Here is a 27947-nt window from a genome sequence, read left to right as displayed (position 1 = left end):
TGAATCATGGCAAAGTTTTGGTCAGGATCTGGTATAAAAACCATTTTCCACTGAGGCAGGGACTAAAAACTGGGGAAGTGGTTGCCAGCTGGGTAAACCTGGAAGTGACTCAACCTTTCCAAGCCTCAGTTTCCTCATCTGGAAAATAAGGGAAACATTCATATGGGGCTGCTTTCAGGATTCCCTAAGATAATACATGATGAGTTTGTAACAACACCTTTGTAAAGTTAATTCTCATATCTGTTAAAATGCTTTCAGGAGCAAGGAACAGAACACCCAACAAAAGTAACATAAAGAACAAGGGCATTCATTTGGCCCACTTAACAAGAAATCTCAAAACGGACAATTCTAAGGTTGGTCCTGCAGCTCAGGGATAGTAATGAAGACCCGGGCTTTTTCCATCCTTCTGTTCTTTCGTCGTCAGGAGACTATTAATTCAATGGATCAAAAAGATCAGAAACTCAGGTTATATTCACTTTTCAACTTGCCAGCCTTTCCCCTTGGTAGCTCTGTGCAATGGCTTTAAAGATGTCACTGCTGTTTCAGACATGACATCCAAGCACAACAACATCCAAGTAAAGCACTGCCCAATAGAAGTTTCTGCAATGATAGGCATGTTCCATATCCATGCTGTCCAATGTGCCAACCACGAGCCCCATGTGGCTAGTGAGCACTTGAAATGTGGCAAGTGCAACCGGGAAACTGGATTTTTTATTTTGCTCAATTTTAATTAAATTTCAAATTGAAATACCCATATGTGCCTAGTGGCTACTGTACTAGACAGCGCAGGTCCAGAAGAAGAAGAGGAACTGCTTTTTCTTGAGTCTCATCTTAAGAGTGGAGAAACTTTCCCTTGAAATATAACAGACCTGCCCCCTTGTCTTATTGGTCAAAACTGGGTGACTCACCACCATTAAATCAATCACTGGCAAGGAACAGTATCTCCATGATTTGCCTTAGAATAATCAGTGTTTACCCCTGTGTTATATGGAAGAGATGAGCACCCTACGAAGCCACGGATTAGCCAGAAAGAAAAAGGTGGGCCACTCCTGTCTAGATCAGGGGTCTGCAAACTATAGCCCGTGGCCCAAATCCAGTATCCTGTCTGTTTTTGCAAATTAAGTTTTATTGGAACATAGCCACACCCATTCGTTTATGAATTGACTATTCTATGGCTGTTTTTGAGCTTCAATGGCAGAGTTGAGTAGCAGCCACAGAGACCGTATAGCCCACAGAGCTGGAAATATTTACTATCTGGCCATTTATTGAAAAAGTTGGCTGAAGACCCCTGGTCTAGAAGGACATTAACCTGGTTAAAGTCACCAGTGTAACAGAAGGCCTTGGCTCAAACGTATTCATGTGGCAAAAAGTAAGCACTTTGTGCAGGTTGGTATAGAAGAGAGAGTTCTAGAGACCTGCTTTCTGGACCTTAGTACTGTTTCTGGCTGGGTAACCAAGAAATTTCCTCCATTGCTTTGAACTTCAGTCCTCTCATCAGCAAAGTGGGTTTATTAAAAACTTCTCTGCCTGCCTCAAGGGGATATGGTGAGATGATGTATGACAAGGTACTTTGTAAGTCATGAAAACCTTCAGAAATGTCCAGCTATGTTGCTGCTACCATAAGTATTATGAGCGGCTGGTACTGGATCTGATGAAGAGACACTGGGACTTTTTAAGGAAGAGTAAGGCAAGGAGAGCACTGGTAAGCTGGGGATTTACAAGTCAACAAAAACCACTTCTGGAGCATTGATCAATCTTCAAATCAAGAGAGTCACTGGCTACATTAAACTTCAAAAGCTTTTGAAATCCTCTCATTTAAAAAATGTAATCTGAAAAAATATGACTTTTAAATGGTTTTTAACTTCACACTAGGAACTTTCGGATAGAAGAGTCTCAAAATAGAATTACAGAAATGAGTGGTTTTCATTCCTGGATGCATAACAGAATTACCTGGGGAGGTCTGAAGAGCCCCGATGCCCAGGCTATATCCCCTTAAATCAGAATTTCCAGGCATCAAGATTTGCAAATACTCCCCAGGGGACTCCAACATACAGTCAAGTTTGAGAACCTATCCTAGATTTTCAGGATGATACTGAGTCCAAGGCAGACTTAAGGATCCCAGGAATCCCAGGGAAATGAATTTGGAATCTAAAGACCGTCCCTACTGGGTGGCTGAGCTCACAGAATGTCTGAGTGTTTCAGAACTTAACAGGCAGTCAGTTATGCCCCTTCGTCATTCAAAGGAGGGGAAATGCATTCCTCAAGAGTAGTGTCTAGTCACAGTACAGCTACCTCCCAGAAGTCTATGCAAAAGCTTACAGGAATAATATGCATTGATTCAAACTCACTGGGTTCAGATAAGGATTATGCTGGACTCATAAGTGGAGGTGAGAGGCCCACGTATCAGTTTCTCTAGACTTCAGACTTGTGTCACAAATCACAACCAGTCAACCAACCAGTGTTTAATGAGTACTTACTATGTGATAGACACCATGGGGGACAGAGAGGGAAAAAGATGTCACCCCTACCCTTAAGGACCTGACCAGCTTTTTCTACCTACTTGAAAAGATAATTAAGTAGAGAAATTAGGAGAAGGGGCAGAAGTCAGGGTTTAATGGTGACTCAGCCTTTAATAGTTACTAGCAGAGTGCCTTGACACATCATAAGTAGTCAGTATATATTAGTTTTAAAGCAAGTTTAAAATTTACAGACACAGCTTACATGTACTAAACAATAATGGCAATAAGCAAATGAAAATCCCTGAACTTTCTTTGATGTCTAGGAGGGATATACCTTGTTTTGGAGCCTCCATTTCAAAGGCATGATGATTTAAGGTAGTTCCGTCTCTTCTGTTCTAAAATGGTTTCTGGTAAAAAGTCAAGATGGCATGTGGGCTTGGAATGGTAACAGGGAGAAGGGGCCTGAGTCTATGAGCCCACCCAGTGCTGAGCCCCAGGTTCTCAATGGCCTCCCCAGAGATCTCCCTCACCCTGTGAACTTCTCAGGTGTCTGGCTGGCATCAATTATGGAAGGCTGTGCCCAGTGTACCGCATGGTCTCAGAATTCCACCCGGACCTTAGGGGTCTCCCCTTTTGCTGTCACGTTCCTCCCTCTGACCCCCAGAGTCTAGGCTGTCCATGCCACAGTCTCTCCTGACGTCTCACTTCCTGCATAGCCATGGCAGCAGCCCCTTGCTCACAACACAGCTACTCACTGGAAACCTGAGGACAATTTAGAATCCCTACTCTGCCCCACGGGAGCTGAGAGAGATTTGGATGGGTCACCATCTCCAATCTTCTCTCTGCATAAACATGCTGTGCCAGCAGCCACCATTTCTCAGCTCTACAATTCCTCTGTACAGACCCCTGTGAGGAGGTCTCAAATGGAAAGTAGGACCAATGACTCCTGTTGTTAGCTTCTCCCCTAACCTATCTGGAGTCTCTTTCATACCTCATCACTACCTCCACCTGCTAAGGTTGCAACCCCAGAGAAGAAGTCAGGGCCCATATATCTTACCTCACACTTGTATGGGATATAGGGTTTGGAGTGACTCTCAAACTGGCTGAGCATCAGAATGATGCCATGGTAAGTAATTATAATCTCATTTTTACAGGTAGGGGATCAAAAGAGAAGAGACCAGAATGGTTTTTGGTACTGGAGGACAAAGCTAAAGAACACAGGTTTCCTGTCTTTTAGTAGCATATACTCTACCTCCTGCAGCTCCATTATCTGCTGTGCAAAGAAATATAAATACTAGGTTTGGCAAAGCACAAGAAGGTGAGAGAAAACAAGATAGTGAGGCCTTGGAGAAGGGAGAATTGTTGAGTGATCTATTGCTGAAAATGCTTGCAGCACAGAAAGATCTAGCCTGGCCCAAGGAGAGAGTAAATTGGGGATTATAGCTCATGAGATCACCAAACTGGCTCAATGTGTAATTGTTTCCAAATGCAGAAGACAACTCGGCAAGAAAAAATTATAATCATCTTCCACTATTATGTCATCTCACCCACTGGAAAATAGAACAGTTGTACCTAAAAGAAGACCTCCTTTAAAGACACACACACACACACACACAAGCACAAAGACATTGGCACAGCCCAGGAGAGCTAGAGGCTAGAGCTTACCTTCCAAAGCCAATTTGGACTTCTGGTAGACCAAAAATGACTTCCTCAAACATCACCAAATTACCCAACAGAAAGTGTTAGGGTTGAAGGATTCTCTCTCCTGGTCAGTGGCCTAACAAGGGAGGGCCAGGCCTACCTCTCCCTGATGTCAAGAGTTCCTGAGTCATCACTGAGGCTTCCAGGATGAAGCTACTGTGTTTGCAGTCCAGATACCCCAGAGCCAGTGGGAGCGGCTGCTCTCCAACAGCTTACAGAGGCTCCCCTCCGCCTTTTTTCTGCACCTCAGTGACATATTCATTCAGTCCTCAGACACTTACCAAGGGTGCCCTGGTACACCCTTGGTCAATAGTATAGGCTACAGATTCCAAGGGGCATGGTTTCAAATCCTGACTCAGCCACTTCCTAGCTCTGGGCAAAGTGCTTAATCTCTTTGAGCGTCAGTTTCTTCACCTCCAAACTGAGACTGAACATACCCACAGTGAAGAGTTTTTGTGAGGGCTAAATGAGATGGTGTACATACAGCACTTAGAAGGGCCTGGCCCAGAGCAGACACTCAGTGATCATTTATTTTCCTCACATCTCACCAACCCTGCACTCTCTCTTCTCATGTGACACTGACAATGCACTGACAGGACTCAGGATGCCAAGGAAGTACATAACAAATGATGACACAAAGTGACAAGCATAATATGGTAAGGATAAAGAGAAAAGGGAGCACTGGAGGGAGAGAGAGAGAATTAATTCCTCTGAGGAGGGCAGGGCAGGTTTTATAGCAGTAGTAATATTTAGCTGGACCTTGGAAGATGAGTAGGTTTCCAAATGGGGATAACTTCAGGAAGCACAGGGAGGGAATGGGAAAATGACAGAGGGCAGGGAGGAAAACCAACTTAACAAATACATTAAGAAGCAAGGTATGGCTGTGGGCAACTCGGGCTCAATCCAGTGGGGGAACTCCTGCAGACAATGTAGAACATGCCTCTGAGTTGTCCCACCAAGGGACAAGGAAACTAATGAGTTGAAACACCAACTCCCATCCTTCATTATTTTGCAGTTATTGTGGATTGAGTCATGTTCCCCATAAAAATGAGTTCAAGTCCTAATCCTTGGTTCTAATGGATGTGAATCCCTTTGTAAATAGGATCTCTGAAGATGTTTGAAGTTAAGGTGAGACCAAAATGAATCAAGGCGAGCCTTAATCCAATATGTCTGGAGTCCTTATAGGCAGAGGAAATTTGGACACAATAAGTAGGAGACAGAAGGGGAAAGAGACAGCCATGTGACAGAGGCAAAGGTTGAGTTATGGATGACCGGCCAGCTACCTCCAGGATGCTACAGACTTAAGGAAGTGACTGATTCTGCCGACATCTTGACTTTGAACTGCTAGTCTCCCAAACTATGAGACAATAAATTCCTGTTGTTTAAGCCAACTAGTCTGCAGCCCTGGCAATCTAAGACAGGGGCACTTCTGGCTTATCCTCTACCCAAGCCAAGCACACTCCCATGGCCACAGACATTCTCAATCAGACAGAAGAGCCATCAGTATGCACAGGAACTGTAAGTGACCTCTGGGGTAGACCAAGAGGATATGGGCAGGGCATAGATAAGCATCTGCTACAGATGGCTTTGCATTCAACTAACCAAATCCACAGATTTGGCCCAGGGCCATATGTTAGAGCCCTAAACACCAACAGGTACATTTAGGACTTAACTCTAGTTTGTATTATATGGTTGTATAGTTCTCTAATTCCATCATGTGTCATAGTCATGTGCCTCCATCTGGAGGGCAAACTCCCTGGAGTCAAGGATGATGTTCTCAGAACCCAGATGTTCATTACTGCACAACTGATTACTCAATGGAGCAGAAGCAGGTCAGTCCCCTTGGTCTCCATCTAAGACCAAACTGAAGTCAACCTGAACAAAGTGAATCTGCCCAGTCCAAAGCTATTCAGGGAGATGATGCCTACAAGCTTCCAGGGTGATCTAGCCCAACATCCACCAAGTCTCGTAATTACGGATTCCACTCATTATTTTTAATCTGCAGGTGCATGACCACCAAGCAACTGAGCCTATGAGAGCAGAGGTTAAGCATGCTGAAAGGCAACGTAGTGTAGTGGTTAAATATACAAACTTTGGGAGTCAGATGGCCTGAGCTTGAATCCCAGCTCTGCAACTTCTTAACTGTTTGATCTAGGGTAAGTTGCTTACCTCTAATGTGCCTCAGCTTCCTCATCTGTAAAATGAAGCTAATAATAGTGCCTACTTCAAGGGTTATTGAGTGAGTTTTAAATCAGTTTACCTTCTTATAAGGGCTTAGAACAGTAGCTGGTTCATTTTAAGTGCAATCAAAGTGATTATTAAATAAGAATGAACAAACACCCTTAGTGGGAGCTCTGAAGGATAATAAAGAACTCATATTTAGTCCTTTCCAGATCCCCAAACACTTCATTCATTCAACAAATATTTATTGTGGGCCGGTTACATGCCAGCTATGTTCCAAGCAGTGCGGTTAAAGCAAGAAGTAAAACAGAAAACCCACTGCTTTCATGGAGCTTATTTTTACATATATTGAACCCATTAGGGGAGTTCACTATTACATCCAATTTAAAGATGAGGAAATAGAGGTGCATATTGATTAAGTGGCAAATCAAGATCATACAAACAGTAGGTAGCAGGCACGGGGTTCGAAGAGGCTCTAACCTCAGGTCTCACCACCTTTCTACTCTATCATGCTGCCAGCAGTAATGTTTTAGCCAATTCTTTAAGACAGTGGTTCTCACACTTCAGTGTGCATCAGAATCACTGGGAGAGCTTATGAAAACACAGATCATTGGGCCCCCACTCCAGAGTTTCTGATTCAGTCAGTCTGGGTTTGGGGCCCAAGAATCCGCACTTCTAAGAAGTTCCCAGGTGTTGCTGATGCTGCTGGCCACACTTTGAGAACCACTGCTCCAAGAAATCAATTCATCGAAGAGCCAGAGCAGGAAACACCTCCAGCTGCCTTCAGCAACTACTGAGGTTTTCCCTGTTCAGGTCTGTTACAGAGCCACTTACTTTCTTGCTAACCGGTCCATTTTCATCATTTTTAAATACAATTTTTCAAAAACACTTATTAGTAACAAGAAGCTTTCATTTTGATGATTTTTTTGCACTTGGGGTCTCCTTTCCTGTAGCCACAGCAAGAGAAACTGTAGCCCACAATGTACATGCGGAGGAGTTTTCAGTTCCTATTTATGTCTCCTGTCAGCTATGGCTCCTAGTCCAGTCACGTCAACATCAGCATCATCTGGGAGCTTATTAGCAATGCCAGTTTTCAGGCCCCACCCCAGACCCACTGAATCAGACACCAAACGATCTGTTCTAACAAGCCATCCACTTGATTCTGATCCACGCGCAAGTTTGAGAACCCTGGTTTTGTGATTATAAGCACAGGATCCAGCGCCAGACCACTGGGTTCAAATCCCAGCTCTGCCACTTCCTAACAACCTCGTGCCAGTTACCCATCATTCTTAGCCTCGGCTTCCTGGTCTGGAAAACGGGACTAAGAATAAGATCGCCCCTTCACACACAGGTTTGGTTGAGAAGATGAAAGGGGTAGACATTGATAAAGCATTTTGGTTTCTGAAAACATTGTAAGCAGTCGGGACACATGTAGCTCTTCCCATTTCTTTGTTTAAACCATGGTGGCCTCTTGATAATAAGGTGCAGTGCCCACTTTTGCACAATTGCCATTTGTGTTTTAGCTTGTTGAGAGCTTTTCTGCTTATCCTGTAGTATGTGTGTGTATGGTTTGTTTGTTTTTGTTGTTGTCTGCTGCTTGATTTTTACTTTATCCAATGAAGATTCCTTGTTCCTGCCACCTTCTTCTGCATAAGGAAGGTATTTCCCTTTGCGTCCTCAATAATGTTTCCTTAAGTAATGCTCAACTCCCCGTCAAACTCCTCATGAGGAGGCGTTACATTTACAGAGAACTGTCACCTTTAGGCAGCTGCACCCACAGATTGGCAGCTCCCATCTTGCTGGCTTTTTTACTGCCTTCCTCAGGAACCTTTCCTCCTTGTTGCTAAACTTCTAAAGCTCCCCTTTGCTGAAAACCAAGCTCCTGCATTTGGATGATTTTTGGCCTCCCTTAAGTTTCCATATAGAAGTTAGCCTTCAAGTGGATACTGATAAAAACAAATGAACACACAAATGGATAAAGAGAGAAAGAATGGAAAATGGGCACTTACCTTCCAGGGATGTAACCAGAACAACGTGAAGACAAATGATGACAAGGAATACCTTCAACGTCACTAGGAGTTCTTCAGGTCTGCCAACGTGGTTGTACCGCCAGCCAGAGAAAAACATCCTGGAGTCAAATAAAGGGAAAACAGATTATCTCAGCTGCCATAATCAAAACACAGCAATACCCAAAAGACAGGCTCCTCGGCCACGGCCACCTGCAGTCCTGCTTCCTTTGAATTACTAGGGTTCCACACATTGCTGGTGAGAATGTCAAATTGTGCAGCCACTGTGGAAATTGTCTGGCAGTTCCTCAGAAAGTTAAACATAGAGTTACCATACGACCCAGCAATCACTCTTAGGCATATAGCCAAAATGACTGAAAGCAGACTCAAACAAATACTTGCACACCAGAGTTCACAGCAGCATTATTCACAACAACCAAAAGGTGGAAACAGCCCAAGGGTCCATCAACAGGTGAACGGATGAACAAAATGTCGTATGTCCATACAATGGAATATTATGCAGCTGTAGAAAGGAATAAATTCTGAGACATGCTACAATGCAGAAGAACCTTGAAAACACTATTCTGAGTGACATAAGCCAGACACAAAAGGAAAAATAGTGTATGTCTCTACTTATGCATGAACTATCTAGAAAAAGCAAGTTCACAGTAGAAAACAGATTAGAGGCTACCAGGGGCTGAGGGGAGGGGGAACAGGGAATTATTGGTTAATAGGTACAGAGACTCTGTTTGGAGTTATGAAAAAGTTTTGGTAATGGGTGGTAGTGATGGTTGTACAACGTGGTGTAATGATGCCACTGAATTGTACACTTAAAAATGGTTAAAATGGCAAATTTTGTGTTATATACGCTACCACAATTAAAAAAAAAGAGTGACAAGACAGAGAATCAGAAGGTGTCATAGACTCTTACAAATAATCTACTCCTATTTATATCTTATCTGGTAAAAGGATGGGTGCATTGCATTTACTCTTTATTGCATCTTATTTCATTATCATTGCTTGCATTTTTGGTAGTCAGGAGAGCAATGAGTCAACATTTGTTAAAAGCAATGTTTCTATCAGAGCTGAATTTAAAAGCCTCATTCAACATTCATTTATTCATTTATTCAACAAACATCTATTGAGGGCCAAAATATGTACCAGATGACATTGAAGGGTCAAATGGGAGCTAACCAGAAGAAATGCACAGGCTGGAGGTGAGGTGGGGCTAGGGAGACAATAGCACACAAGAGACATGCAAACACTGACACCATATCTGGTTCCCAGATGGCCAAGGAGTTGGCAGCATGACCATACAATGGGCAGGCAGCCCCAGCAGTGGAGGCTGCCATGGTATGCTGAAGTAGGAAGAAATCAGCCAGGAAATCACAACCCACCATGGCTCGGGCACAGCAAGGGGTCAGTGAGAGCCCACTGAGCAGGCTCCCTCTACACAGCCTGGAGGGAAGTGGCCAGGACAAACCAGGCTCTCCATGAGCCCAAGCAAGAGTGTGCAGGCACAATGGAGGAGACTCAAGAGTTGAGTTCAAAGGTCTCAGCTCTGCCACGGAATGTCTGGGTGGCTTTGGACAAGTTCTTCCCAATGTCCAGGATTCCCCATCTAGCAAATTGTGACAGCACCTCCAACCTGATAGGCTTACTGTGGTGATTAAACAGTTGATCTCTGCACAGTGGCCAGCTCTGTGAAGAATGCTATAAACGTTAGCTGTATTCTTTGCTCATTCATTCAACAAATACCTATTTTGCATCTAGTACGGTAAGGTAGTAAGGTAAGTAAGTCAGGGTGAGGCATGCAAAGATGAAAGGGATGAGGGGTGGAAAGAAAGGGATAAATAAATCATGGCTTCTCAGCCTCAAGGGAAAGCTGGCACTCTTTAAAAATCTTGTATTTTTGAAACTTCAGCTTTAATAGCTTAATAACCATCACCAATATAGCAGGTCAGTGATTCTTTCTTTGGTCATGGCATGATGACATCTTGGACCAGAAGACAAATCCTTTTCCTTCAAAAGACCACTTACATTTTTTTTTAAATTAATAAGTTATATTATATATGAATAATACAATAATGTCAATAAATTGTAAAAAGCCGGTGATTCATCCCTCCTCTTCAGCACTTTTATCTTTTCTCTGCCCCTAATGGCATATTATTGATCCTCCCAACTGAGTCACTCAAATGAGAATGTTAAGATAGTATGCAAAGACGTATCGATGTCTCTCTGGAGGTAAGATGTGTCTGCTACAGTTATACACAATAATGTAGATGAATCTCAGAACCATAATGTTAGTGAAAGAAGCCGATATAAAATAATGCATGTTGGATATGACTATTCATATGAAGAACAAAAGCAAGCAAGAATAACCAATGAAGCGAGAAGTCAGGAGAGTGGGTTATCCTTTAGGGGAAGAGGTTACACTAATAATTAGAAGTAATCATTAGGCAGAATGGGGCTTCTGAAGTGCATGCAATATTTCTTGACCTATGTGCTGGTTACATGACACAGTCATTGGTGAAATTCACTGAGTAGTACACTTACATATATGTCATAAAAAGGTTCCAGGACTTTCGGAGAAGATGGCGGCTTAGTAAGACGCGCGGATCTTAGTTTCTCCTCCAGGACAGCTACTAGGGGAGTAGAAACGATAAAGAACAGCTCCCAAAACCACGACAGAGATAAAAAAGACAGCGTACCCCATCCTGGAACGGCTGGCTGGCTGAGAGAACCCGCTCTGGTGAGATCACCGAGGGGTGCGGGCTTTACCGGGCGGGGCGGCAAGTGGCTGGAGTCACTCCCTTCCCCCTTCCCGGGCCGGCTGGGAGAATTGGAAAGGCGGTCGCCTCAAACCGTGGCGGCTGGCGCCCACACCACGCGCGGCCCCCAGGACCAACTGAGAGAATTGGATCGGAAATCCCCAGGCTGCGGAGAACGGTGATGGGGGGGTGCCCTTCCAAACCCATGACTCCCCGGGAACGTGCACTCTCCCGGGCGGGCCGCTGCCGCTGGCGTCCTCCCACCACGCTCGGCGCCCCGGTCCAACTAGGAAATTCGGACGGGCGCTTTCCCGGGCTGCGGCAGCCAGCGACCCTCCCCACGTTTAGGCCCCGGGCCGGCTGGCACTCTTCCAAGCCACTTCGGCTAGCGAACCTCCCAGACGGCGAGAGTTTTCCAAAGTTAAAGGACCCACAGCACCTTTTACTGGTGGGACCCGCAGACAAACGTGTGCCACGAGCGCCACCTACTGGGCAGGATAAGAAAAACAGAACCCAGAGATTTCACAGAAAAATCTTACAACCTTGTTGGGTCCGACACCCAGGGAAATCTGACTAAATGCCCAGACGCCAGCAGCAGAAGATAACTGTCCACGCTCAGAAGACTGAGAATATGGCCCAGTCAAAGGAACAAACCAATAGTTCAAATGAGATACAAGAGCTGAGACAACTAATGCTGAATATACGAACAGAAATGGAAAACCTCTTCAAAAATGAAATCGATAAATTGAGGGAGGACATGAAGAGGACATGGGCTGAACATAAAGAAGAAATAGAAAAACTGAAAAAACAAATCACAGAACTTATGGAAGTGAAGGATAAAGTAGAAAAGATGGAAAAAACAATGGATACCTACAATGATAGATTTAAAGAGACAGAAGATAGAATTAGTGATTTGGAGGATGGAACATCTGAATTCCAAAAAGAAACAGAAACTATCGGGAAAAGAATGGAAAAATTTGAACAGGGTATCAGGGAACTCAAGGACAATATGAACCGCACAAATATATGTGTTGTGGGTGTCCCAGAAGGAGAAGAGAAGGGAAAAGGAGGAGAAAAACTAATGAAAGAAATTATCACTGAAAATTTCCCAACTCTTATGAAAGACCTAAAATTACAGATCCAAGAAGTGCAGCGCACCCCAAAGAGATTAGACCCAAATAGGCGTTCTCCAAGACACTTACCAGTTAGAATGTCAGACAAAAAGTCACTGAGAGAATTTGTGACCAAGAGACCAGCTCTGCAAGAAATACTAAAGGGAGCACTAGAGTCAGAACCGAAAAGACAGAAGAGAGAGGTATGGAGAAGAGTGTAGAAAGAAGGAAAGTCAGATATGATATATATAATACAAAAGGCAAAATGTTAGAGGAAAATATTATCCAAACACTAATAACACTAAATGTCAATGGACTGAATTCCCCAATCAAAAGACATAGATTGGCAGAATGGATTAAAAAACAGGATCCTTCTATATGCTGTCTACAGGAAACACATCTTAGACCCAAAGATAAACATAGGTTGAAAGTGAAAGGTTGGGAAAAGATATTTCATGCAAATAACAACCAGAAAAGAGCAGGAGTGGCTACACTAATATCCAACAAATTAGACTTCAAATGTAAAGCAGTTAAAAGAGACAAAGAAGGACACTATATACTAATAAAAGGAACAATTAAACAAGAAGACATAACAATCATAAATATTTACGCACCGAACCAGAATGCCCCAAAACACGTGAGGAATACACTGCAAACACTGAAAAGGGAAATAGACTCATATACCATAATAGTTGGAGACTTCAATTCACCACTCTCATCAATGGACAGAACATCTAGACAGAGGATCAATAAAGAAATAGAGAATCTGAATATTACTATAAATGAGCTAGACTTAACAGACATTTATAAGACATTACATCCCACAACAGCAGGATACACCTTTTTCTCAAGTGCTCATGGATCATTCTCAAAGATAGACCATATGCTGGGTCACAAAGCAAGTCTTAACAAATTTAAAAAGATTGAAATCATACACAACACTTTCTCGGATCATAAAGGAATGAAGTTGGAAATCAATAATAGGCGGAGTGCCAGAAAATTCACAAATACGTGGAGGCTCAACAACACACTCCTAAACAACCACTGGGTCAAAGAAGAAATTGCTAGAGAAATTATCAAATACCTCGAGGCGAATGAAAATGAAAACACAACATATCAAAACTTATGGGACGCAGCAAAGGCAGTGCTAAGAGGGAAATTTATTGCCCTAAATGCCTATATCAGAAAAGAAGAAAAGGCAAAAATTCAGGAATTAACTATCCATTTGGAAGAACTGGAGAAAGAACAGCAAACTAATCCCAAAGCAAGCAAAAGGAAAGAAATAACAAAGATTAGAGCAGAAATAAATGAAATTGAAAACATGAAAACAATAGAGAAAATCAATAAGGCCAGAAGTTGGTTCTATGAGAAAATCAATAAGGCCAGAAGTTGGTTCTATGAGAAAATCAATAAGATTGATGGGCCCTTAGCAAGATTGACAAAAAGAAGAAGAGAGAGGATGCAAATAAATAAGATCAGAAATGGAAGAGGAGACATAACTACTGACCTCACAGAAATAAAGGAGGTAATAACAGGATACTATGAACAACTTTACACTAATAAATACAACAATTTAGAGGAAATGGACGGGTTCCTGGAAAGACATGAACAACCAACTTTGACTCAAGAAGACATAGATGACCTCAACAAACCAATCACAAGTAAAGAAATTGAATCAGTCATTCAAAAGCTTCCTAAAAAGAAAAGTCCAGGACCAGACGGCTTCACATCTGAATTCTATCAAACATTCCAGAAAGAATTAGTACCAACTCTCCTCAAACTCTTCAAAAAAATCGAAGCGGTGGGAAAACTACCTAATTCATTCTATGAAGCCAACATCACCCTCATACCAAAACCAGGCAAAGATATTACAAAAAAAAGAAAACTACAGACCAAGCTCTCTAATGAATATAGATGCAAAAATCCTCAATAAAATTCTAGCAAATCGTATCCAACAACACATTAAAAGAATTATACATCATGACCAAGTAGGATTCATCCCAGGTATGCAAGGATGGTTCAACATAAGAAAATCAATTAATGTAATACACCATACCAACAAATCAAAGCAGAAAAATCACATGATCATCTCAATTGATGCAGAGAAGGCATTTGACAAGATTCAACATCCTTTCCTGTTGAAAACACTTCAAAGGATAGGAATACAAGGGAACTTCCTTGAAATGATAGAGGGAATATATGAAAAACCCACAGCTAATATCATCCTCAATGGGGAAAAATTGAAAACTTTCCCCCTAAGATCAGGAACAAGACAAGGATGTCCACTATCACCACTATTATTCAACATTGTGTTGGAGGTTCTAGCCAGAGCAATTAGACAAGAAAAAGAAATACAAGGCATCAAAATAGGAAAGGAAGAAGTAAAACTATCACTGCTTGCAGATGATATGATACTATACGTCGAAAACCCGGAAAAATCCACAACAAAACTACTAGAGCTAATAAATGAGTACAGCAAAGTAGCAGGTTATAAGATCAACATTCAAAAATCTGTAGCATTTACAATTGCAACTAAAAGAATAAAATACCTAGGAATAAATTTAACTAAAGAGACAAAAAACCTATATAAAGAAAACTACAAAAAACTGCTAAAAGAAATCACAGAAGACCTAAATAGATGGAAGGGCATACCGTGTTCATGGATTGGAAGACTAAATATAGTTAAGATGTCAATCCTACCTAAATTGATTTACAGATTCAATGCAATACCAATCAAAATCCCAACAACTTATTTTTTAGAAATAGAAAAACCAATAAGCAAATTTATCTGGAAGGGCAGGGTGCCCCGAATTGCTAAAAACATCTTGAGGAAAAAAAACGAAGCTGGAGGTCTCATGCTGCCTGACTTTAAGGCATATTATGAAGCCACAGTGGTCAAAACAGCATGGTATTGGCATAAAGATAGATATATCGACCAATGGAATCAAATAGAGTGCTCAGATATAGACCCTCTCATCTATGGACATTTGATCTTTGATAAGGCAGTCAAGCCAACTCACCTGGGACAGAACAGTCTCTTCAATAAATGGTGCCTAGAGAACTGGATATCCATATGCAAAAGAATGAAAGAAGACCCATATCTCACACCCTACACAAAAGTTAACTCAAAATGGATCAAAGATCTAAACATTAGGTCTAAGACCATAAAACAGTTAGAGGAAAATGTAGGGAGATATCTTATGAATCTTACAATTGGAGGCAGTTTTATGGACCTTAAACCTAAAGCAAGAGCACTGAAGAAGGAAATAAATAAATGGGAACTCCTCAAAATTAAACAGTTTTGTGCATCAAAGAACTTCATCAAGAAAGTAGAAAGACAGCCTACACAATGGGAATCAATATTTGGAAACGACATATCAGATAAAGGTCTAGTATCCAGAACTTATAATGAGATTGTTCAACTCAACAACAAAAAGACAGCCAACCCAATTACAAAATGGGAAAAAGACTTGAATAGACACCTCTCAGAGGAGGAAATACAAATGGCCAAAAGGCACATGAAGAGATGCTCAATGTCCGTAGCCATTAGAGAAATGCAAATCAAAACCACAATGAGATATCATCTCACACCCACCAGAATGGCCATTATCAACAAAACAGAAAATGACAAGTGCTGGAGAGGATGCGGTGAAAGAGGCACACTTATCCACTGTTGGTGGGAATGTCAAATGGTGCAACCACTGTGGAAGGCAGTTTGGCGGTTCCTCAAAAAGCTGAATACAGAATTGCCATACGACCCAGCAATACCATTGCTGGGAATCTACTCAAAGGAATTAAGGGCAAAAACTCAAACGGACATTTGCACACCAATGTTTAAAGCAGCGTTATTTACAATTGCAAAGAGATGGAAACAGCCAAAATGTCCATCAACAGACGAGTGGCTAAACAAACTGTGGTATATACATACGATGGAATATTATGCAGCTTTAAGGCAGGATAAACTTATGAAGCATGTAATAACATGGATGGACCTAGAGAACATTATGCTGAATGAGTCTAGTCAAAAATTAAAAGACAAATACTGTATGGTCCCAATGATGTGAATCGACACTCGAGAATAAACTTGGAATATGTCACTGGTAACAGAGTTCAGCAGGAGTTAGAAACAGGGTAAGATAATGGGTAATTGGAGCTGATGGGATACAGACTGTGCAACAGGACTAGATACAAAAACTCAAAAATGGACAGCACAATAATACCTAATTGTAAAGTAATCATGTTAAAACACTGAATGAAGCTGCATCCGAGCTATAGGTTTTTGTTTTGTTTTGTTTTGTTCTTACTATTATTACTTTTTTTTTTTCTCTATATTAACATTCTATATCTTTTTCGGTTATATTGCTAGTTCTTCTAAACCGATGCAAATGTACTAAGAAACGATGATCATGCATCTATGTGATGATGTTAAGAATTACTGATTGCATATGTAGAATGGTATGATTTCTTAAAAAAAAAAAAAATGGACAGCACAATACTACCTAATTGTAATGTAATTATGTTAAAACACTGAATGAAGCTGCATCTGAGCTATAGTTTTTTTTCTTATATATTTTTGTATTTTTTATTTTTATTTTTATATTTTCTCTATATTATCATTTTATTTCTTTTTCTGTTGTCTTGCTATTTCTTTTTCTAAATCGATGCATATGTACTAAGAAATGATGATCATACATCTATGTGATGATATTAAGAATTACTGATTGCATATGTAGAATGGAATGATTTCTAAATGTTGTGTTAGTTAATTTTTTTAATTAATAAAAAAAAATAAATAAATAAATAAAAAATAAAAAGGTTCCATAAAATGTTTAAAAACTAATAATTTTTACATTTTTGAACTCAGTTGATCTATACACACAAAAGCACTGCTCCTTTAAAACGAAGACTAAAGCTATTATTTTAGTAAACTAGAACTCTACAGAATGCTCAGTTATGCTCCAGAAGTATTTAATTTGCGCTCTAGGAAGGGTATCAGAGAAGTTTAATTCTCATACTACAGGTGAAGAAAGAAGCTTCCAGAACAGCCTCCTGATTCTATTTGAACTCTCTTGGACACTGATACCTTATTCTGTTTCATTTCTTTCCACATTTATTTTTCTTTGCAAAATTGGGCTTAGAGAGATAGAGGCCACATCTGAGCAACAAAAGAGGTTTTCTAGAAGTAACTTTTAGGCATAACTATGGGTACACTTAGTTTCTCCACCACAGAAATAAGCTTCATGAGAACAAGCATCAAGATCAAGGGCTTGGTCTATTGACTTGGGAATCCCTAACGTGTGAGACGGTATCAGGGATTTCCCCAATGGGAAAGTTTAATAGTTCCATATTTTTTCTGAAGTCCCTTAAGAGACTTTGCCAATACTTTTTATTTATCTGCCCAACATACTCTGGGATGTATCTGGGCATTACATTAAGCTATACAGAATTACAAGCCCTTGTTCCCATTCTGGATTCCATGTGTTTGGGTTGTTTAAATGAGCTAGCCATACAGGTTGAGCTAGATTATGTTGTACAGAATATTTAGGTTTGGGACAAAATGAAGCTCTCTTCCTTTGGTCTCATACAGTAGGTGAAGTTCTAAAATATAGACAATGTCATCCTTGCCCCTGTATTCTGATTTACCTTCATCTCAACCAGATTGGCTTCATTCTTATCTCTAACCGAAGCCTGATCAGAAGGAGACATTCTATAGTATGTGAAATAATGCAGCTTCCACTGACTTTTGCATAACTTAAGGAACATCTTTCTGGGTCATAGGTGTCTAGGGACATTGATCAAAGAGGAAAAGCTATGGATTTTGAAACCCTTACTCATTATGCATAAAGGTCACTTTTATCTTTTTCAACTGGAGCATGTCTTCATTTTCCGGTGCAAGTTGGGATAGTTCAAAGCTCTCTAGGTCATCAACAAAGTGATTTGACCCTGGTTCTTAGCAAATTTTTAAGGTGCAAAGAATGGCTGGCAAGATAGCCTCAAAGTACAGAGAAAACTATCTGCTAGCCTTTGAACTGCAAAACCTAGATCTCAACACTATATAGCCACTCACTGAAGATTATACCAAATTCACTTTGTCCCAGGGTCCCATTTTATAGTTGTCAACTCTGATGTAAATGCAACATGTAGGGCTGTGCAGTGCACAAGCTACATGACTGGATGTCATGGCCTGGACTTGGATCACTCCAAGAAATTGTTCCAAATCACTTCAATTTCATCAAATAGTCTCACTGCTGTGTAAATATACATCATCAGCACAAACTTTGATAGCCATAAGTGATAAATGTAGCTAGTTATCTTTAATCTTGATAAAGAACAATTAAAGAATAAAGATTTTTAAAAGGGGAAATAGCTTAAGACAATTGTAGGGCAGGTCTGGGTGAGAGTTATTCTCTGTTATTTCTAGTTAACTGATATTTGATTACACTACAGCTGCTATGATATATGCAATTATCAACCTTTTTGGCCCAAATAATAAGAAGTATAACAATTGTTCCCTAAGTCTTCTGGAAAACTCCATGCCTTTGAGATATTTACATTGAATCATTACTGTTGGCCAATAAGACTAGCGCAAGAAGAAATTTGAAAGGATGGTGCTGAAAAGGTTCTTGGTGTGGACAATGCTGGAACAAAAGTTGAAAAAGCAATTGACCTAGACTGTTCAACCATTACAGAAGTCAGAAAATCTCAAAGTTGTCTTCCTTGAGGATGTTTAATCACTTTGAAAAAAAGAATCAGGATACATGAAGGATGAAGAAAAAAAATCTTCAGAGCAGTTAATCATAAAAGCAACTTACAGAGTGCTTTATAAAAATATCTTCAGTTCGTAAAACAAACTATGAAAAATAGCATTATCCATATAATTAAGTAATGACATTATGACAACTAAGTAGTCTGTGCTCACCTATAAATAAATAAATAAAACAAACAACAAACATTTGTTTATTATATCTATAACTCTCTCAGTGTTTAAAACATTGCGCCTAACAAAATAACAGCCATTCAATATTCCCTTCAATTAGAGAAATAACATATATTATTTATAAAGGGAAAACTGTTAGTAAAAGCATGATTAAATTTCTATTTAAACTCTGCTAAAATACCCCAGTATAACAAATATCTCAGAAAAATTAAAATCATTTCTTCAGTGTTCCAAGAATATACTGAGTTAAGTTATTTAGACCAAACCTTCTGCTAAAAACAATTGAAAATCATGAATAAAATATGAAAAGCATTTTCTTAAGTCAAAGAACTGACAACATAGTAAGGAATCACCAGGCCAAAGTCAAAGCCAAAGTGGGAAATAATATTTTGATGGAGCCACTTAAATCTGAGGGTGGGTGTTGGCCTAATAAGGCAAACTTGACCTTCAGGTACAAAATATGAAAAAAAAGTTCAGAGACATGGGAAAAAGAAAAACAGCATTTAATGTACATTTAAACAAAATTCAAAGAGGAGAGGATGGGGTAGTGGCAATGGTTGAAAGGATAGTGACTGAATGACCCAAAACTGGTGAAAGACACCAAGACACAGATTCAAGAAGCCCAAAGAATCACAATAAATAAAAAGAGATCTACACCTAGACACATCATAGTAAAAATGAAGAAAGACAAAGACAAAAGAGAAAATCTTGAAAGTAGTCAGAGGAAAAAAAGACAGTTAACCTTGAAAGGAGAAGCTGTTAGATTGACGCTATCTTCTCAGAAGCAACAATGGCAGCCAGAAAGCAGTGGAATAGTACCTTCAGTGTGCAGAGAAAAAGTAACTGTCACTCTAGAATTCTACTCCTAATGAAAAAATCTTTCAAGAATGAGAACAAAACAGAGACATTTTTGGACAAACACAAATGGTGATGTTATTCATCACCTGAAAATTCTCACTAAAATAAATCCTAAAGGATATAGTCACACAGAAGACATACAGTCTAAGATGGAATAAGGAAAGTTGTTAGTATATGGCCAGGCCTATCCCTAGCATATTTGTAAGCTCCAGATCAAAGTACAAAGGGAGGCCCAGTTTGCTACTATTCTTCCCACTAAGACTCCAGCCTAGACTTCAAGAGGTTTTGTGCATGTGCATGTGGACACCCCAACCCCCACATCCAATCCCCTGCCCTGCCCCTTGGTTGTCCGTTGAGTTTAGAGGTATGTAAACGTGCAGCATGGTTTGCCTTGGGGAAGAAGCCTACTCAGGTCCTAGAAATAGACACAATGTTTGAATAGGGAATTCCAGCGTCCTGGGCTTCCAGAGCATGATCTAGAAGCAAGTGTTGGGGGTGGAGGGAAGCAGGCTCCAAATGGGGATGTCTTCTTGCTGCCATAGACTCCTTACCTTTTAGAAAGGGGTGAGACTGGAAAAGGGCCAGAGAGAAGCCTCTGAAGCCTGTGACACACCCAAAGGCTCCAGAAGCCCAGTCTCGGGTAGTCTTGATTATATATAACAGTAATATCTTGCAGAGGTAAGTGAGAAACAAAAGAATAAAAACATGGCAACTATGATACATAAATTAGGAAATGAAAAATATAAAATTAAAAAAATTAAAGTCTTCTAAGGTCCCTGTATTATCCTAGAGAAGGCCAAAGGTATCAATTATCTATAGACATTGAAAAGTAGTCGTGAATTCTAGGGTATCTACTAACGATTAGAAATGGGGCATATAATTTTTAATTGGTAGAAGGAGGAAAATGATTTTTAAACTATTCAGTAAATCCAACAGAAACAAGAAAGAGGAGAAAAAGAAACAAAGAATGGTTAGGGAAAACAGAAATAAGATGGTAGATTTAGAAACACATACATATCAATGACTCATTAAATGTAAACAGTCTAAAAGATTAAAAGTCCAAGATTTCGGACTGAGAAAAAAATACAAAATGCAACTGGAATATAATGAAGTAAACTTCAAACATAAGTTTGAAGTAAAAGGACTGAAAAGAAGCCAATACGAATCAAAAGAAAATTAATGTGCTGATATTAATATCAGGCAAATTATACTTTAATGCAAAAAGCACTACTATAAATAAAAAGTTTCAGTCATAAAATGTTCAATTCAATAGGAAGGCAACACACTTCAATGTGAATGCAACTAATAATATAGCCTCAAAATACAATAAACAGCAAAATACAAGGAGAAATAGAACAAATTCACAATCATGTTGAGAGAATCATAGATCTCTATCAACAATTGATAAAAAGCAAATCAGAAATTCACTAAAGATACAGACTATTTGAACGGCACATGTAACCAACGTGACTTAAAGACCATATATATAGAACTCCCCACCAAACCACTGCAGAATATATCATTTTTTTCTAGTGTACACTGAATATTTATAAAAACCAAACAGACCATAAAAGAAGTCTCAAAAATATTTCAAAGAATTGGAAAAAGAAAAGGAACATACTCTCACCATAACACAATTAAGCTAGAACAACAAAAGTTAAAATTGTTAACAAAAAATGATGTGTCAAAGAAGAAACCATAATGTAGAAATTAGAAAATATTTGACCTGATCAATAATAAAAATGCTACAGATGAAAACATGTGGGATATATTTTATCTGTATTTAAATATAAATTTATTTAATTTTATATTATAAATTTATAAATATAAATTTAAATTTATATTTAAATACACATATTAGACAATGAGAAAGGCTGAAAATTAATGAGTTAAGCTTCATCTCAAGAAATCTCAAAAAAGAACAGCAAAATAAATCCAAAAGAGAAGAAAGGAAATTAAAAAAAAAGCATATAACAATGACATAGAAAAAAGGCATAAAATAAAGATTATCAGCAAAGCCAAAGTTGTTCCTTGAAAAGACAATTCTGGCAAAATTGAGAGACAGAGAGAGAGAGAACAAATACAAATAACCAATATGCTTGTGAAAAGAAAAAAGTAACATAACTACAAATATGACAAACATAAAAAAGATAAGAACTTCTGTGCAACAAAGGACTTTATAAAGCAGGTAAAAGACGACCTACAGAATGGGGGGAAATATTTTGGAACCATATATCTGATAAGGATTTAATATCCAGAATACATAAAGAACTCCTACAACTCAAAAACATAAAGACAACCCAATTAAAAAGGTGTGTGATGGTTTGAATCAGTTACGTACCCCAAAAAGACTGTGTTCTTTTAATCCATTCTTGTGGGGACAGACCTATTGAGGATGGGACCTTTTAGTTAGTCTATTTCAATTGAGATGTGACACACCATGCATTGCCTTTATGAAGAGGACAAAAGAAAGTAAAAACCCAGAGAGCTTAGAAAGAAAGTGCCCCAGGAGAAGCCAGAAGGGCCCACGGGAGTCAAGAGTGCCATTGTGAAACCAGAACCAGGAGAGAAGGACCAGCAGACATTGCCATGTGCCTTCCCAGATGACAGAGGAACCTGGATGCCAGCAGCCTTAACTCAGAGAGGGTGGCTTCCTCTTGATGCCTTAATTTGGGCATTTTCAGGGCCTTAGAACTATACATTTGTAACCTAATGAAAAGTATATAAGTAAAAAGCCAACCTGTTTCTGGTATATTTCATTCTGACAGCTTTAGCAAACCAAAACAATGGGCAAAAGACTTGAATAAACATTTCTCCAAAGAAGATATACAAATAACCAATAAATACATGAAAAGATGCTTAAGGTCATTAGCCATCAGGGAAATGCAAATCAAAACCACAGTGAGATAGCATCTCATATGCATCAGAATGGCTACTATTAAAAAAAGAGAGAGAATAACAAGTGTTGGAGAAGATGTGGAGAAACAGAAACACTTGCATATTGGTGGGGATGCAAAATGGTGCAGCCACTGTGGAAAACAGTTTAGCAATTCCTCAGAAAGTTAAACATAGAATTACCATATGACCCAGCAATCCCACTTCTAAGTATATACTCCAAAGAATCTAAAGCAAGGGTAAAAGAAACATTTGCATACCACTGTTCACAGACAGCATCATTATTCACAATTGCCAAAAGGTGGAAGCAACCAAGTTTCCATCAACAGATGAAGGGATAAACAAAATGTGGTATATATCCATGTGATGGAATACCACTCAGCCTAAAAAGGAAGGAAGTTCTGATGCATGCTACGACATCGACGAACCTTGAAAACATCCTGTTGATTGAAATAAGCCATACACAAAAGGACAAATACTGTATAATTTCACTTATACGAAATAAGCAGAACATACAAATTCACAGAGTCAGAGACTCGGTTACCAGGGGCCTGGCGTGGGTGGGAAATGGGGAGTTAATGTTTAATTGGTACTGAGTTTCTGTGTGGGATGATGGAAAAGTTTGGGCAATGGATGATGGTGATGGAGGCACAACTTTGTGAATGCCATTAACACCACTCCATTGAATTGTATATTTCAAAAGGGATAAAAAGGGAAATTTTAGGTTATATACAAGTTACCACAAACATGCGCAAAACCCCATAGAACCGTACAACACAAACAGTAGAACCTAATGTAAAGAGTGGGCTAAAATTAATAGCATAATTACAAGAACATTGTTGTATCAGCCGTAACTAATGTAGCATACTAATGCAAAGTGTTAATAATAGGGGAAAATGGGGGGGTATATGGAAACTTTGTACTCTCTGCATGACTTTTCTTTAAACATACAACTGCTCTAATTTAAAAAAAAAAGATCTTAGAGTCAACTCTTCCAATAATATTGAAAATGTAGATAGAAACAGACAAATCTCTAGTAAAAAAAAATATATAACTTATCAAGAAAATAAACCTGACTGGACATATAACCATTAAAAGTCTCAAAAAAATTCCCACAAAGAAAACCACAGACTCCGATTGGTAATGCTATCAAGTAGTCAAGGAATGAGAATTCCAAACTAACAGAATTCAGAAAAAAGAAAAAGAGATCATATTCTAACTCATTTTTACCAGGCTAGCATAACCCTGATGCCAAAACTTGACAAGGGAAGTCCCCGCTGTTTTACCTACTATATAAATCAAACGAGCCTTTTCCAGAATTCTTTGGAATACTCACAGAAATGTCTAGCAGCAATTTCCAATCTTGCAAATTGAGTTAATTTGAATAAATATAGGATAAAAGGAACCATTTCGAACTTCAGCAGCAAAATTTTCTAAGGATAAGGTCATCAAGAACTAAAGCCAGGATTGCTGCAGTAAGAGAAACAGTCTCCCATGTGCCAAAAAAAACACAAAAAAACACAAAAAAACAAAAAAACACATGTCCTCAAAATGAGAGAAACTAGGCTAACTGGTAAATGCTGAATGTGAACTCTAAAACGGCAGCTTTGTGTATCATTTGTCACAGCCCAAACTAAAGTCAATGATGAATGCCCAGCATGATTGCAATGTGAAGCTCTCACGTCTCTAGAAGCAAAAGGAAGGAAAATGATTGGTTTCCTCTTTACAGTGCAAAATGATTTTCATAATCAGCATTAGGTGCTTTCTAATGCAGACAAAAGAGTGTCATTCAACAAGAAGTGAATCACTCTCAGTCATGCAAGATTAGAAATATATTAGACACTTAAAGTAAACATATATTTTTTAAAAAAATGTAGAAAAAAAGGGCAGGCCACGGTGGGTCAGCAGGCAGAGTTCTCTCCTGCCATGCCAGAGACCTGGGTTTGATTCCTGGTGCCTGCCCATGTGAAAAAAATAACAATAAAATAAAGTAAACATGTATTCCCAAAAGAATTTTGTGAAAGGTGTGATGTTTTCTTAGCTCCCTCTTTCATCTCCGTAGTTCTCCAATCTCCTACCTATAATCTGCATACTCTTGATTATCTGTGTGTGGATTATCCAAGGCAAAGAGAAAGCCTACTTCATCTCTCTCCCCTCCCTCTGCAGGCTCCTCCCCCAGTGTTACTAGTAAGTATGTTGAACACACCCACTGGAGCAGAGTGACCTAAGGTTTCATAGCAGGGACGGTGGAGCCATCTGCCTGCCTTCCAATCCCTGTTCCACCATTTACAGCTTAACTTTGGGCTACTCCCTTAACCTCTCCGGACCTTAATTTCTTCATCTGAAAGACGGAGGTAATGATACGCACTACCTCGGAGGAATTAAGCTCTAGGGATTAGAGGTAACATACTAACGATCTCAGTATAGTCAACAGTGTTAGCTATTATTATTATCAGCAGACAAGTTTATGGCACACTCCAATGCTAAAGGTGAATAGATTTGGGGATTGTTTCACACATTCATTCATTCATCCAGTTTTACAATTACTTATGATAGGAGGTCCTATTACATGCAATGGACTATGCTAGGTTCAAGACACTGCAATAAACAAGACAGTATCTTTCTTCTTTGTTTGGTTTTTAATGTAATTTTAGTAAGATATATTCACACACCATAGAGTCCATCCAAAGTATACAATCAATGGTTCACAACAGGTCTCTTTCTTGCCCACAAGAGCTTATAGCTGTGACTTAGATTCATTGGTCACTGGTGTGGGCAAATAAATAGTGATTTTTTTTTTAACTTAAAAGACACTAGAAAGTGTCCTCATGGAACATGAGACCCAACTTGGCCTGAAAACAAAAACAAGGCACCAGAACACGATCTCCCCTTCCTACCCCTGCAGCATGCAACTGCGCCCACAGCATGCATGCACTCAAAACAGATTTTCTAATTGCTTTGGTCCAGAATTTGTTGCTGCAAAATCCTGGATGGATACATAGAGAAGAGAAATAGAGACATTCCTTAAAAGCATCCTTGGGGTATTCATTTGTACTGCGGGAGTGGGGAAGGGGGAGTGAAGAGGCACAGGATTTGTATCATTCTGGAGGGGCTCAGAAGACCAGATTTAATAGAAAATGAGGTCCTGGGAAAAGTAAAAGCCCCCCCGATGCCCTGCCTCAGTCCTTGCTTTTATCATCACACCGTGTCAGCTCCTGCTTTATTAAGTCCCAGCTCGGCCATTTACTAGCTGTGTGACCCTACTCAGGTGTTCAAACATAATTTATAATAATAGCTTATTGTTATTTATTATAATAATAATGATGTGGGTTATTTACTGTATAAATTATAATAGAACCATTACAATTTATATTAATATAAATTTATATTAATTATAATGATAACTATTTGTATTGTCTACAAGATTTCAATGATTTATATCAACGAGATCCCAGAAATAATCGCTATTTATGAGTCTCAAAGGAAATAGGAAGAGTAAAAGTCAGTAATGAGTCCAGAATTTCTATCTAGAAAGGAAATGGGAGAAAGGAATGGGCTCCTCCTCTGGTAGGGAGGAGCCTTTGCAAGCTGCCCATGCACACACTTTAGGTAAGACATCAACTGTCCGATTCAAAATGTGAGCAGGGCTTTTGGGGACAGGGAAGCAAGTCCAGGGAGTAGAAAAGGGAAAATCTTGATGCAAAAGCCCAAATGATTCCCTGTAAATGATCATTCTCCTTTTCCAGAATTGACTGCAAAATGAAATTTCAAAGTCTGTACCTATTACTGAATGTCTATTCAAAAGCAAAAAAACATAAAGAAACAGGTCAACAGAAGAACCCCCAAGGAAAAGAAAAATACCTTTAAAAAATAGGGCTCAAAGTGGAAGTGAGGGATTAAAAACAAAACAAACCTAGACGAATAATAAAGTTGTTATGGGGATGGGATTTGGAATAAAGGTGAAAATTTTGAAAATAAACCAAACATGTTAATCGTTTCCAAGACATTAGCACATAAAGATGGCCTTACTCACCTGACAGGATGTTCAGGAGAAAAGATAGAGAAACTCTGCATACAAATCTGAAAATAAAAATAAAAGAAAATCCGATCAATGGAAGGTGGGTCTTTTTGGTCCCATAATGCTTCAATTCTGTAGTTAGACCACCAGCCAAGAACCAATGGACCCCTGCTATATAGCAAGGCTTGAAGTTGGCTGTTGAGTTACAAAAGAAACAGAGCTACAAACCCTGCTCTTAAGGAACTTATTATAAACTAGAAGGACAAGCCCAAAGCCAGTTTTGGACTGACCTTGTCGATGCTTTAGTAGCATATATTACTACTACTCAGACTGGGGCTTCATCAACAGCAGCAGAGGGGCCAGATCGGAGGTGGGGGTGACAGCGGTCCCCTCAAAGACCAGGCTTGGTTAGGTGTCTTTTTATGCTGTTGTGACCTAACTTCCCTAGGTTATAAACTCCTTGATGTCGTTTATGTCTCTTGTGGCCCCCAAAGCTGGAGGCAGAATCCTTTCTCCATAAAGGGGCTGAATAAATAATTATCTGTTGATTGTTAACTTTGGTCCAGAGAAGAAAGGGTGACAGTGGGGATGGATAGGGACAATTTACAGATGACTGGAAAGGCACTGGCAGTGACAAGAGTGAGGGAGAAGGTCAGATGCAGGCTGGGAAAGTAAAGTGTGTCCACCCAAGCAGAAGACATTTTTGACCACCTTGACCTGTCTCATTCAGAATATCCCATCACACTTTACTTCAAAAACCCAAACACTGGTACATCTATTACTTGAAAATGACTGTCACTTCACACAAGGGTCTCCCACCCCCTAGGCCCATGTAAATTACAGACATATGACTTACAAATCAAGATTTTCGAAAGGCAACAATCTATAGGGCCATCTTTGAACCAGCTGACATACTCCTGGCTTCAGGCAACAGACTATTAAAATAGAAGTTCAGTACTCAAGAAGAAATCCAGAATATGAATTCAGAAGAAGAAAGGAGTCATGGTGA

General features: G+C 39.5%; 1 protein-coding gene across 4 annotated transcripts in view; it reads right to left on the bottom strand.

Moving 5' to 3' along the window:
- Positions 1-27947, bottom strand: part of ADGRG2 (adhesion G protein-coupled receptor G2) — a 133798-nt gene that overhangs the window by 67977 nt on the left and 37874 nt on the right. For all 4 annotated transcript variants that reach the window (XM_077145080.1, XM_077145079.1, XM_077145082.1 and 1 more), the window contains 2 exons: positions 26954-27000; positions 8351-8469 (listed from right to left, as the gene is read on the bottom strand). In XM_077145080.1, the coding sequence (XP_077001195.1) occupies positions 8351-8469; positions 26954-26994 (160 nt within the window). In that variant the 5' untranslated portion in view covers positions 26995-27000. The remainder of the gene's footprint in view (positions 1-8350; positions 8470-26953; positions 27001-27947) is intronic.

The sequence above is a fragment of the Tamandua tetradactyla genome, chromosome X (assembly GCF_023851605.1).
Source record: "Tamandua tetradactyla isolate mTamTet1 chromosome X, mTamTet1.pri, whole genome shotgun sequence".
Classification (NCBI taxonomy): domain Eukaryota; kingdom Metazoa; phylum Chordata; class Mammalia; order Pilosa; family Myrmecophagidae; genus Tamandua; species Tamandua tetradactyla.
Note: the sequence above shows the minus strand (reverse complement) of the source record. Positions and strands in the feature narration are given on the sequence as shown.